The sequence below is a fragment of the Babylonia areolata genome, chromosome 2 (assembly GCF_041734735.1).
Source record: "Babylonia areolata isolate BAREFJ2019XMU chromosome 2, ASM4173473v1, whole genome shotgun sequence".
Lineage (NCBI taxonomy): Eukaryota > Metazoa > Mollusca > Gastropoda > Neogastropoda > Buccinidae > Babylonia > Babylonia areolata.
Genome location: NC_134877.1, coordinates 39,352,125 through 39,366,970, shown reverse-complemented (window position 1 = coordinate 39,366,970; position 14,846 = coordinate 39,352,125). Strand labels below are relative to the sequence as shown.

The 14,846-nt window shown below is 38.8% G+C and overlaps 1 protein-coding gene across 1 annotated transcript; it reads right to left on the bottom strand.

Moving 5' to 3' along the window:
* Positions 1-343: 343 nt before the first annotated feature.
* LOC143301115 (RISC-loading complex subunit tarbp2-like) lies at positions 344-14,767 on the bottom strand. The gene is made up of 7 exons (XM_076615169.1): positions 14,690-14,767; positions 9,303-9,465; positions 8,500-8,593; positions 7,873-8,048; positions 7,203-7,339; positions 6,568-6,811; positions 344-4,494 (listed from the first exon to the last, which is right to left on the bottom strand). The coding sequence occupies exons 2-7, from the start codon at positions 9,463-9,465 to the stop codon at positions 4,361-4,363; spliced, it is 948 nt and encodes a 315-aa protein (XP_076471284.1). The 5' UTR covers positions 14,690-14,767; the 3' UTR covers positions 344-4,360.
* Between the last annotated feature and the right edge of the window lie 79 nt (positions 14,768-14,846).

Here is a 14,846-nt window from a genome sequence, read left to right as displayed (position 1 = left end):
AGAAATTCACCAAAACAAGTACATTTGGCATACCTAACTGTGTTTAGTCATCAATCTCTGCAAACATCATAACATCAAATATGAATGTATTCAGAGGAGACAAGCATGTGCATTTTCATGAAGGAATAATAACTGTGTTTAATTGTGAAGGAACAACTGTGTTTAATCATGATCAAGTGTTTGAGTGTAGACAATCATTTTAATTTTCACAGAACAGTAACGTAATTTTTCTCCTTTTTATTTATTTATTATTTTTTTTTTAACTTTTTACACATAATACTTTCCATGAAGCTGATTACTTTGAACAAGGTAAAATTCACAGAATGAGAAAAATGAGAGAAGAAAATGATCAGCATACACAATACAGCTTTGCTTCATCACACATTTATTTCTGTTCAAAAAGCTTCCAAACATCACAAACCAAGACATGAATAGTCACAACTTCAGACAAGTATGAACAAACTATCTTCCAAAAGAAACAGGTTTTTGAAGTAAAAACCGTTTTCAGCGCCCAGATTCCCAGAAATAATTGATCAACCTAGAGTTTTATTATCGTTTCAAATTTATATTGCACTTCTTTTTCACTATATTATCCTTAATACTGGGATTACACCCCCACCTCACTTCCCAAACCTTGCACCCTGCCTTAAATTTAAATATTAAATTAGAAGTACAATCTGGAGGCTGTTCTTTGTACAAATTCTGTTTCTTTTGGAAGGCAGCCTATATAAATACTGCACAAATATGCTGCCATTCATTCAGAAAAAATACATTACATTTTTGATGCTGACTCTTCAAAACACATAATGAATAATGCATTGAAAATGCGTCTGACACATTAGATGGGAATAAATGGTCAACAGCTGTGTGTTTTATTCCAGTGCTACAAGATATGGTTGGGATCAAAGCAACACGAAGCAATTCAAAACATCATTCAATATTTACAAATTGTACAGGTGAAACAGTTTGGAAAAGGTGGCAGATGACTATCACATAACCACATGTGGCATTCTTCAACACTGGAAAAAATAATAAATAAATAAACAAGGGTCACACTTGTCATGCATTCAATCATATCAAGTGTTATCCAGAAATTTTACATTCATGTGAAAAATAATTTCTTACTTTACAGTGTGTATATATGTATGTGACGTCTGTGTGTATGTGTGTAGTGTGACAGAGAAAAATGGAGTGAGGGCACTTGGATGATTGCTTTTGTGCAAGTGCACTTTTGGCACAATATGCATGTGCAAATGCATTAGTATGCACAAGCAAGTGTGCATAGGAAAGTGAATATGTACATGTGTTGGCACCTATCACTGCAAATATTTTGATGATTCGGTATATAATGTACCATAAATGAATGACATGTTCGACACATGTGGCTGGTTCTAAGATCCCCAAACTGGGTCTGGACTGACAAGTATCGAAATTACATCCAAGACAAACATGTCCTTTCATCTAACTTTTCAACTATTCACCCAGATCTACCATCTCAAAATCCTATTGTGTCAATTTATGCGTCACAAACTTGGGCTGTGAAAAAGATATTACTTGTTCACATAGCATTAAAATATCAAAGAAAACCATTCCTATCTGGGATTTAAAATATGTGGTCTAAAAAGAGAAGACAGTGGAAATGAGCAGATGATCAGTATATAACTTGTTTTTTTTTTAATTTTGAATAGCTTTCCCAAGTTTAAATTCAGCAGAAAAAAAGATGTGGCTAAAACTAGTAGAAACAGAGATAAACTAAACCTTATGTTTTGTAAATCAGTGAATAGGATTTAAAAATAAGAAAAGTTCAGAAGTCTAGAACAAAAACATAATATTATTAAAACAATACTGCACATGAAATTATCAAGAAGAAAAAAAACACACCATAAGTACAGATCACTTATTTTCCAGGGAATTAGAGGGAAGTTCTAAGTGAGATTGTCTTATTTCCTCACCACTGAAAATAAATAACAACCCCTCTCCCCCCACACACAATGAAAATAACAGCATCATGAAGATCAGTGACTAATCAATAACCATACTTCAAAAAAAAAAAAAAAAAAAAAAGGTATCAAGACACAATATCCTGTGAGTACTTCAGTAGTTATATCTAATGTCTCATCACCACTGGTGATACTAGACAGGAAAAAAACAACAAAAAACAACTGACACATTCACTCACATGTATTTCATTCAGTAGCTTAATCTCTCCTCATCTATTTTCATTGTCCACTGCCATGTATGTCCATGCACTCCATGAAGGCCCATCATTATGTAATGTCCAAAGGTTTGCTGAATGCTATTTTATGGTCACTACTTGTATAAAAAATACATACCCAAACATTACAGCATTACTCCCTCAGCAAGTATGATTTCACAATGGTGTCATGACACTGATTTCCAGAAATCATCAAGAAAATGAAATATGGAAAACGCATCCAAGAAATGGGCAAATTGGATTCAATATCTTTACCAGATGGAAGAACTGTGATGAACCAATGACAATTCATGATATGGAAGCAACTTATAGGAGCACTTGTGTGTCTTATCAGACAGTCTGCAGACAGATTGTGTTGTAAAGGTGGACTGATCATGAAAATAATTACCTGACCTGACATGAATGATCCAACATTGCTTTTGTTTAAGGACTGGTGGAATAACCCTCATAACATTTCTATCCAAGAAGCAAGCAAGACCCTTAACCAGATGGCCCCAAATCCAAATGCCTGTGAGATGTGATCACAGATGATGAGGCTTGGATACCATTTTGTGTCCCAAACATATGTATAACTCTGACAAAATGTCATTTGATGCAGATTGACCAGTTGTTCTGCGGACAAGTTTTCAAAGCTGGAAGGGACTGTTCTCATTTATTTTCAATAGCAGTGGCCCTGTCACTGCTGATGTTCTGCCTGAGAAACCTACTCTCACTGCTCATTACTATGTGGTAACGGTTCTGTGCAGTCGTCAAGTCTGTAGATGACCAGCCACCACCTGTCGTCACTTGTACTGTCATAGAAAATTCTAACTTATGACTGCAAATCCACACAAGGGAAAGTCAGTACAATCCACCTTGATAAGTCATGACATGGTCAAATGCAACTTTTGCTTATTTCAATCAATGAAGCAGAAGTTGGCAGGATGGACATTTTACTGAGTCCAACATCTGTCAAAAGTAGTGTCTTCAATGCTCCATGCCTTGTTTCCATCAGAATATCAAGATATTTGGAAAGCAGCTGAGGTGCCTTTGAGTGTAACTTGTAGAGGGGACTACTTTGAAGGAATTTGTTCATTTTAGGTAAATCTGACCTTTGCTTCATTCCTACAACCCCAAGGACAATGCACATAATAGGCCATCATACATCATGCATAGCAAAAGCTCAGTTTCACACTATTTACAACAATCTTGGAACACATGACTGCGATACATCCTGGCAATGTCAGCACCATGTAACATGCAATGTATGCAGCCCACACTGCATTACCTATGACAACATATATATGCAACTTAAAAACAAAAGCCAACACCCCACTCAAAGGAATATAAAACACATGCCCACACACTGACACACCCTGAACTGATAAAACTAGAGATAAACAAGAAAGGATTTTAAAATGTGTTGCTTACTAAAATTTACCAAACACTGAATCAAGTTTACGCTATTCAAACAAAACAAGGAGAACATGAAACAATATCCCCCCAGGATATTACATAATTTCACAAGCACGAAATAGCACCCTTCTTTACAGCCTTGTCCACAAGATGGTATCTTCACAGCAGCATGAAAGCATTCCTAAGTCCAAGCTTTTTATTCTTTTACTCCATTTCTTTCATCACTTTGAGCAACAGAGTGCAAATTAAACACTGTAGAGTACTTTCTTTCCACACTGTTGCCAAATACTTTTTTCACCAGTTCATGACAGTTTACTCGATCTTTACAGCGCTGTTGGTGTTACATGTGATACCTAATCTAGTTCATAATGTGGTGTCCTGTCTGAATGTCAGAATTTTACTTTTATTTCATTTAAATTTATGATTAAAATTTCCAAGTTTTTTTTTCCTCTCTCCACACATAAAAACTTAGTAACTGACAGAAAGATTTAAAGTTCAGGAAGAATGAGGAATCTGTACTTTCACGATCTTGTTTTTTTTTGTTTTTTTTTTACATGGCAAAATCTGGCTTTTACCTCAACACACTATAATCCTCTTATTGTCTCTTTCACTTTTCATATTCTCAATTTCTTTAATTCCTGAACTGATGAAGAATACTCAAAGAGCTAGTTCCTTTCATGCATGATGGAACACTGCCTGCAATCCACTATTTGCGTGATGTGAGACTATGGCATTTCCTGGGTGCCCTGGTTATTTGGACATGATGCGCAGATACTGGAGGGCATTGTGGGCTGCGTTGGCTCGCGAGTCTTCCATGGATGAGCCTGAACCATGGCAGACAGCCACAGGGTTTGTGGTCAGCTTGATCAGCGTCTGGAACTGGCCTGTACATTCGAGAAGGTCATTATCAGGTTTAAGAATCAGCAGGTCACACTTGGAAAAGAATCTGAAGAAGTGACACAGATAAAGGATTACTGAGTGTGAATCACTTTGTTGTTACTGTGAGTGAGGCGGCAATGTATAGCAGTCTTCAACTGAAACTTTCCACTTGAAAAGATATTAGATAGGGAAACAAACAAAAAACGAAAAATAAAAAGAGATGGGGCAGGATGGAAATGGATGGTGGGGAAAGAGAGAGAGAGAGAGAGAGAGAGAGAGAGACGAGAGAGAGAGATAGAGAGCGAGAAAGAAGAGAGAATGTTAAAGGAAAAGAAAAGAAAAAAGAAAGAAGGCAGTGTGCGTGTATGTGTGTGTGCATGCATGCATGTGTGTATGCGTGCATGTTTGTTTGTGTACATGTCTTGTACATTAATGAACCAAATGTTCTGAAATAACCTTCTAAGGCAGAATAATGAGCTAAATCCAGTGACTGGAACTTTGAAAGGTTTAGTTATTATTTCCTTGATACAGAACTAGCAAAGGTCAGTTCTTGCCACTGTAGGGAAAGGGAGGTAACAACTTGCAGCTGTTGCAAATTGTCATTGTTGGCTCAGTAAAGTGATTGCCATAATTTTTGGCCTATAAGGCGCTACTTTTTATTTTTTTATTATTTTTTTTTTTACTCATATCTGACCCCTGCATCTTATTGGCTGTATGCGCCCTATCTAAATTCTGACAACCACGTTGGGCCACTTGACACAAAAATCCCAATATATGACAACATCATTGAAAAGGTCATGATCACACAGCAACATCTTACCACTGTCCGAATCAACATGGGTTCATGTTCACCATCGAATCAAATTGAAACTGAATCACACATTCCAAAATATTTCAATTGAACGTGACCACAGTTTGCCCTTAGGCCATGAAAAATGAGCAGTCTGAGTTGGGAATAAATCAATTCATGGTGTCAAAGTAATCAGAAGTGAACTGATTGTTTTTCAAAAGCAGAACGCAAAGCAAAATGGCGGATGGGTTTGAAAAGCAGGGCTAGCAGACTGGATTCTGATTGGACAAACTAAAGAATAAGGGCTCTACAACAGTGTATATTCAACTGAAGGCTGTAAAATTGTATTAAAAAATAAGTAAGCAGCAAATAACAGAGCAGACAAATGGAGTATCAGAGCCAAGTCAACAAGCAGACAAAAAAAAGTCAGATCCCAATCCAGTTTTCCGAAGATGACGTCACTACTTGGAAAATAACATCCGCTGTTAGCAGAGAGTAAATGGAGGGCTTTCACTTTACGGCAGGTGTGGTTTATCAGATGTTTGCGCCTCATATAAATTCAAAATAACTTTTTCCCTCAAATTCAGGAGGTGCGTCTTATGCAGTGTAGTACCTTGTAGGCCGAAAATTTATGTTAATTGATTTACAGAGGTGGTAGAATAATTCCAATAGTCTTAAACAGCCAGCCAGATGCCAGCCAAACTCACTCTGGTGTGTAAAAAGGAATTAAGAAAGACTTGAAACCAAAGAAACTGTCAGCCTTCCCATTTTCTGTGGTCTTGGCAAAAAATCTGCACAGTCCTTTCAATGAAAGTGACGTCACCAAGACAATAGTGCCCATCAAAACAGGCATCTGGTTCCATCACCAGTAGATTTTTTTCTGCAAACAGCAGTTTGACTCCTGCTGTTTTTGACACAAGTGACTTGACAGCTTCGCTAGTTTACAAGAAAGTTTACATTATCCATAAGAAAACTGTCATATCTGAAATGTACATGCTGGGTTGAAGGACTTTTTGATGAAAAAGAACACTGTAATGATGTGTGTTTGTATGTCTGTGATCTCGTATGCATGTTAAGCGTGTATGTACACACTTAAATATGTAAGACGCATTCTATTCTTATCACTGGTTTTTTTGTCCATTCATGAGGTGATTTAGATAAGTAGGCATTCATTCATTCATTCATTTCAACAAACACATACACACTCATACAATGGGTATGGAGAGTGGTGAGGGACTGGACGTGGGGAGGGGCTTGCATGTATTTGAGAAAGCAATTCCTTCCCAACCTGTCACAGTGTTCTCCGAGATGTCATAGCAGGTGACCTCAAAGCGCCGGACCTCAGCAATTTCCTGCAGCATCTGGCAGAAGTTGGAGGCAGGAGCACCAGCACCGGTGTTGTTCAGCTGCTTGCCAGTTTGCTGCATGATGTTCTCATAGAACAACTGTAGCTCTCTGGACTGCTCCGGGATGGTGGATGCTCCCCGCTTCTTGTTTTTCAGAGCAGTGTATGTACCCTTGTTCTCAAACCCCTGTCCGCCAAGAAGTACAATTTATTATGGACTGTAGGTATGCTTCACTTTTGAAATGGGTAATGAAAAAAATGAATGCTGTACAGTAATCAGTGCATCACAATAGGCCATAACAAATAATAGGAGCTCTCAGAGTATTTTTTGAAGGTGTTTAAATTTTAAATAACGTCTGTCACAACTTAGCTCGTCCCTGGTGTGTAAAGAAAACCTACTTGTTTCAAACTGGAAAAGGGGGACTGATGACCAGAATGGTAAAGAGATTTCTTCTTAATCAAGCAAGCAAAACAAGTGAAGAGAAGTGAAAACCTAGACAGTTTACACTGACCATCCAACCAGGTTCAACACCCAACCACCCCTACAGCAAGAGGACAAAGCAACACAGTCATCGTACCAAGGGTATCTCCTCCTCCTCATCCGATTCCTCCACTTTTGGGGCCTGATCCCCTTCTGCACCAGACACGTTCTTGATGTGGTCCATCATTTTGGCAGCTGCATTACGCTTGGCTGCCTTCTTGGAACGACCCGAGCCTGTGACATAAACAAAACTCATGATTAAATGAGAGGTTCTGAAGACCCTTATCATTTCTGTGTACTATTCACCTGTTGCATTTCTCACAGTCACAGTATAATGTTTACTGATTAAAGTTACATGTCAAATTAGGGAAACATTTCCAGCAAACAAGCAAAGTTTGTTCAGAGATGCAAGCTTCTCAACATAACTTAAGTTAATAATAAATCTAAAAGTTGTTAAATAAGGCAATCCTTGAATAACACATCTCAACAGAATTTTCTACCAACGTTTCTGTCTCACTTCATTTATTTTTGACAGGTAAAACTTATCAGACTTTATGTGTTCATCACACTGGAATCGACACCTGTCAAACAAATAATTTAACAATAAAAATGGTCTTAACTGCTGCAAGAATTTCAGTTCATAACATTCATAGTGACAAAAACTGAAGTAAAAGTTGCACATGCCCGGCCCCCCATACCATGCCCCCAAGCCCCTCACCAGTCACCCACACTCCCAATAAATACACACAGACATACAATACACTCACCTGTCTCTACAAACTTGCCCAACTTGATTGTACAGACAAACTCCCGGTTGTGAGGCGGGCCCTGCTCATTGCTGAACTCATAGATTGGGGGCTTCATCAGCTTCTTCTGTGTGAACTCTTGGAGCTCTCCGATGGGGTTGCCCACACCATCTTCCCCGCCGTTGTTCTCCTTTCCTCTGATCCAAACACAACAACTCAAGTATGATTTTTGTCATCATCATCACAAAGTATAATCAATACTTTAATTCACACACATAATGACAAAATTGTTCCAAATATTGATCAAGAGTTTTGGTTACTTTCAATCTCAGTCTATGGAACAACTCCAACTATGTGTTCCCTAAGTGGCTAATAAGCAGGGATATATTTATCATTTTATGTATGAATCAAATTCAGTCATGTCTGCTGAGCCATAAGGCCCACACACTGAGAGAAAAGACAGATCACTAGAAAGGAACCCAGCAGATCAATAGTAATAACCTAACGTAGTAAAAAAATAGGCCAAAGAATAAACCCAAATGCATCAGAGTCAATGAATACACAAGCTATGCAAACACTTTTTAACAGACCAACACTAAACCAGAGAACATGACAGAAAAAAGCTATCCATGGCAGTCAAGAGCTCACCCCTCATTTTCAGCAGGTTGGTTATTCTCTATCCCAAGCAGGACGTTGAGTGCTGCCTGGGCAGCACAGTGTTTGGCTTTCTTCTTGCTGGACCCTGAACCAATCCATGAAATATTGATGTGTATTTGGAGTATAATATATAAAGCTTGGAAATAACATTAACAGTGAACGTTTTTTTTAAATCAGCATCTTAATTTAAGTGTTATCTTTTTATTTCCTTTGAGCCAGAGCAGCAGTATCATATTCTAACTGAAAAGGGAAATGTGCAGGGATATGGGTCTACATGCGGGTACACTTGTGCACGTGTGTGTAGTGTGAATGTGCATATTTTTATATATTCTTGTCAGAAGTGAGAATATCATCAGGCTGTGAATGTAAATACATGTGTGAATATCATAACCATGACAATGTAAGCAGAATTCTTTTTCATTGGCGAGAGCAAAAAAAAAAAAAAAGAAGAAAAAAAAAAAGAAAAAAAAGAAAAAGAAAAAGAAAAAAAAGAAAAACGAAAAATGATTTGGTAGAATTCAAGTCAACCGAAGATTGGATATTTCGTAATTTGCAGATCCATAAAACTTACAAAACTCCCCTTTTAAAAAAATTTTTTTTATACAAATACAAACAAAAATTGCAATATAGATGTATGCACTGTTGCACACCAACACACATCTAGTTCTGACATAATTCAAACAAAAAGAACTGTGCCATGATGTATAGAGGACTGTGATTTTTACCTAAGGATGGCTGCAAACTGAACAATGAGGAAACTCTTACTGTGACCCTGTCCGCAGAAATCTACAAACCTTTTCCATTGGCCACAGTGTCACCAACAGTGACCCTCATCAGGAAGGTTGGTTCATGGACAGCCCCTTCATTGGCCAAGAGATCATACTGTGGTGTAAGCCCTCGCTTAGTGCAGTACTCCTGCAGGTAGCTGATGGGAGTTTTCCCTGCTGGCACTGCCATCTGTAATCAGTTTGAAGTTTGATTAACTCAAGTCTACCAAAGTTATTATAATTTTTTTTTAAGAAAAAAAAAAATCTGTAAAAAAAGGTCATATCATCAGGACAGGTTCTGTTAATTCAGTTTTGGTCAGTTCAGTTGCTCAAGGAGCCATCACTGCTTTCAAACAAATCCATGTATGCTACACATCTACTAAGCAGATGCCTGACCAGCAACGAAACCCAATGCACTTTGTCAGGCCTTAAGGGAAAATAATTCAAAATAAAGTAAAACAAGATACATAAACACACTCATTTCACATAAACACTGTTTTCTATTAGCAGCTTTTGCTAAGTTATGATTTAGCAATAGCTAGAGTAAAGGTTTATAAAGTTCTGAATTTACATTATTTTGTAAGTTTCATTCCATTTTCACTTTCTGACAGGACTACCAAATAATTCTTTCCTGGCTTCACAAATAGGAAGATCTGGTGCAGGGCTTCAATTGGTCAGAATCACATCGATGGGCCTATGCCACTATTATGTAAAATGGGGCATGCCTCTGCTTCGTTGCGAGGTTGCTGGGCATGCACACTTCAGGTCATTGTGTAATAATATACTACATATCGTACAAAATCTTTTTGTTGTTTTTTCATCAAAACTACAAATATCCTACATTAAAAATAAAACAACACAGAAAATCCTAAAACTAGTAAAAGTTGATAGACTAAAATAACACACCACAGACCATGCTACAGAAGTACATGTCATAGAACATGATACAAGGTGTACTGGTTGAAAAAACATATGACAAAATCCTGAAAATAGAACAGACCCCTGGAGAGTTCCATGGCCATCCTGGATATTGTGCATGCGAATCTAACTTTCAGTTTCATCCCAAATGCAAGAAATGCCAAAGGCGATCGACAGACAGAAAAAAGAAACAAACATGTGCGACCTGAACACTTTGTCTCTTCAGCCTTTGTGAACCCCAGAGGTGCTGAAATCATTCTTACACATTATGATACAGTCGAGGGTTGATTTGATGAACTTGTCACCATGTAAGGTTGCTGTTTTTGTGTTTTGTCATGATGAACACGAATAATGATTTCTGATTTGCATTTGATCATAACAGTTTCATTGTCTCATCAGTCAACAGAATATGGCATTGAAAAAATGCTTGAGCATTTTGTGTTCAAGTATTGAAATCACAAACATTTTATTTCATAGTCTGAATGTTATTCACTGTTTTAATGTCGAATTGACTGCAACTGGTGCATAATGAGCACACCGTTACACTTACAGTACCACAGATGTACACATGATATCTGTGTGCGTAAGACTTTGAAAAAAGGAAAAGCTATATTCACCATCATCCTTCCCCGCAAACAACAAATGTGATTCCTGCAACTGCAGAGATCATTTCTTAGAAACAGAAAATCAATTTTATGTAAATAATTAATACTTTGTATTCTCATAGTCATTCTGCAACAGTTAATTTGCTGAATCACAAGCAGTAATGTTACATCTATAATCAGAGTTTATCATAGCTAGATTTCAACTTATTTTGTACATGATTCATTGATAGATAATGTTAATTGAACAGTTCAAATTTTAGTACTCTGATATTCATACAGTTTGACTGGAAGGCATGTGGCCTGAATGTTGGCTTATGGCGTGAATCTTAATAACAATTAAACAATGTTCAGGTCTTGGTCTGGATAAGTGGGTACAATAATAAAGCAATGTCCCATGTGCTGCAGGCACCAGATGACCTGGTGTACTGAAAAAGAACCCATTGCAAGAGGAATGTTGTTCTCTGGCAAAATTTTGTAGCTGAAATCCACTCTGATACTGATACTAGTGATAGGCAAACAAATATATACCATCATATGCACGCACTCAAGGCCTGACCAAGATCAGTATCAGTATCAGTAGCTCAAGGAGGCGTCACTGCGTTCGGACAAATCCATATACGCTACACCACATCTGCCAAGCAGATGCCTGACCAGCAGCGTAACCCAACGCGCTTAGTCAGGCCTTGAGAAAAAAAAAAAAAAAAAAAAAAAAAAAAGGTAAAAAAGGTATGTGTATATATATATATATATATAATATATATATATATATATATATATATATAGAGAGAGAGAGAGAGAGAGAGAAGCGTACATACATAAATAAATAAATAATAATTATGAATGGGAAAAAAAAAAAAAAGATAGTAGTAATGAAAATAATGATAAAATAATAATAATAATAATAATAAATAAATAAATAATTAAATAAATAAGACAACAATGATGATAAATAAGCAAATAAATATAAAACATGAAGACACACATTCACACATACACCCACACATGCACAACAGATATGCCCCAAAAACGCAGTTTCATAGATATGAAAGCACAGTCAAATACATATAAACGCACATGAGCTCCAACACACACACACACACACACACACACACACACCACAAATTTCCCTGCACCTCCTCTACCCCCTCCTCCACACACTCAAAGTTTCTAGTCTATGTATCGCAGCTTCCACGGCACACGCACCCACACACACACACACACACACACAAACACGCACACACACTCACACACACAGATGAACACTTACTTGTACAAGCACACACACACACACGTCCATATCTCCCACCCCCAACCCCACACACATATATACAAAGATATATATATAATATATACGTTCAAATATCCTGATGCTCCCACAGTGTAGGCATGCATACACTCACATACCTCATCCTCTATCTCACCTCCTCCCTGCACCCCCACCTCCCCCTCACACACACACACACACAACACACACACACACACACACACACACACACACACATGCACAGAACTCTCCTGACACTTGTGTACACTTACACTCTCACGCATGCACAAACGCACTCAAAAACATCGACTCACACATACACACAAACACACACATACACACACGCACAGAGGCTGCCACTGACTGGCCACAAGAGGGATGGGAAAAGATCTCTGATGCCAAGAACGTGGCGTCTAGTGTGTTGCTCAGTCTATTGTATTTGGAAAAGCCCACAGAGACTCTGTTCCGTTTTGAAGAAATTTGCGCAATGTTGGTTTGGAAATGATGCCGATATTTGTTTGATTTGCAAAGCATCGTGCTCTACCTTTCATGTTAGACTTACGGCCGCTCCCGCTCTCTGCTTTTATTTCTTTGAGGCGATCGATGGTGTGATGGCCTTGTACCTGTTCTTTTTGATATTCTTTGACTTTTCTGAGGATTTCCGATTTTCCTAGATGTAGGCCGCTCGTTGGTGTTGCGTTACCAGCAAGTCTGTCAGCTCGCTCATTTCCCTTAACTCCTGCATGTCCCGGGCAGTATGACCATGTGATTTTTTTTATCTGAAAGTTGCGCATTGCCTTATGCCACTCTGGGCTTCCCATTCCGTTTTCAATTTTCTGTATGAGGTTCAAGATGGATAGCAGCAGCGCTTCAGGAAAGAACCGTCGTCCTACGCCTCGGAGATTGGATGTCTGCACCTTCTAAACTATCCATGGGACTGCCACAAGGGTCTCCGCTCTCTCCTGTCCTCTACAATGTCTACACGAAGGGCCTTGCAGACTTAAACAACAATGGAATAGCTCGGGTGCTTACTCTTGCGGATGATGGCCTGGTCTTCAAAACTTCGAAAGATGCTCAGGAAAGAACCAAAGCCGTCCAGAAACAACTAAACAATATTGCTCAATGGTGCAAAGACACAGGATCTTCCATCAACCCAGCGAAAGCCCAAACGTTGCTGTGCACTCTGAACAACAGAACCGCGAGCAAAGCACCACCTTCTGTGTCATTCGATGGGATTCAGATCGAGAAAACTGAATGCCTACGCTACCTAGGAATACACTTCGACAGGATGCTGACCTTCAGAAAACATACGGAAAATACTGTTCTCAAATGCAAAAAAGGCCTTTCAGTCTTAAAGGCAATGGCAACCAAAGGTATTGAACAACGCCACCTCTTCCTGCTATACCAATCACTCGTCCTCAGTGTGATCGACTACGGACTTGGGCTAACAACACCGTCTCAAAGCAACCTCCTAAAATTAGAAAGAGTACAAAATGAAGCTATGAGGCTGATCCTTGGAACAACAAAAGACACGCCCACAGAAACCATGCGATACCTGCTTGACCTTCCTTCAGTGCAGGCCAGAAACAAGTTAGAACAGGTCAAGACCTACTTCAAAGCATTAGAAAACCCTCAAAACCCACTGCATGACGCAGTCAAAGAACCAAAAGGCAGCCGTCTAGGGCGAGGAAGATCATGGATGGGGCAAGCAGAAGACACAATCCAGCTAGTATGCCGACTACAAGACCTGAAAGAAACAAAAGAATGGGAGAAAAACCCCGAACACCTCAACCATCTATTCAACACAGCCATTTCCCCCACTCTAGGAAGACATTGTCGGGAATGGCCAGAGGGCAAAACTGATGCGGAAGTGAAGCTACTCATAGAAGAAAACAGTAAAGAAGAGGACATCATCATATACACAGATGGCTCAGTCACCAAAGACCAATCCGGTTGGGGATTCACTGCGAAACAAAATGGAAAAACAGTTAGGGAAGAGAATGCTGCCTACAAAGTCACAACCTCCAGCCTAACGATGGAAGTTGAAGCTGTGACACATGCCCTCCAGTGGCTATCGTCCATCCATACTCCCGGAAACCAACATGCCATGATTCTAACAGACTCAATGAACCTGACCAAGAATGTTAGGTCATGCTGCTGGTCAGGCATCTGCTTAGCAGTTGTAGTGTAGCGTATATGGATTGGTCCGAACACAATGACGCCTCTTAGAGAAATTGAAACTGAAACCTGCCATGGGAAGTAACTCCATACGGACGTCAGTTATTCATTCTGACACTGCTGTTGAAGCAAACTTTCTTGTTGATGCAAACCGAAAAGTATTCATATGATGTGTATTCAAAGAACAAATCTACATTATCCAAAATAAGCTTCACACCATCACACTGATTCATTGGCTGACCGTAACAGTCCGAGTCGGCTGTGCGACTTCCTGTAAGTTTCACCGATTCATACATTCACTGTGAAAGCACTGCAGCATGATTGCAACAGTTTAGGGTTAAAACTTTGTCTTAGGCGCTACTTTATGTGGTATAAATCAATACAAAGTTATGTGATACATATGTGATTTAGTTCATAAAGCAGAAATATGACTAGAAAGGGATATTTACCTTGAAAATCTTTGCAGACTGATAAGAACTTGTAATTATTTTTGTTTGAGCCGGTCGAAACGATACCGGAAACGGATTGCCGTGACGTTGTCGTAAAATGTGAGATTGTTTTGTTGTTCTTTTGAAAAGGTGGAAAGGATGGAGGAGTAGGATTCGG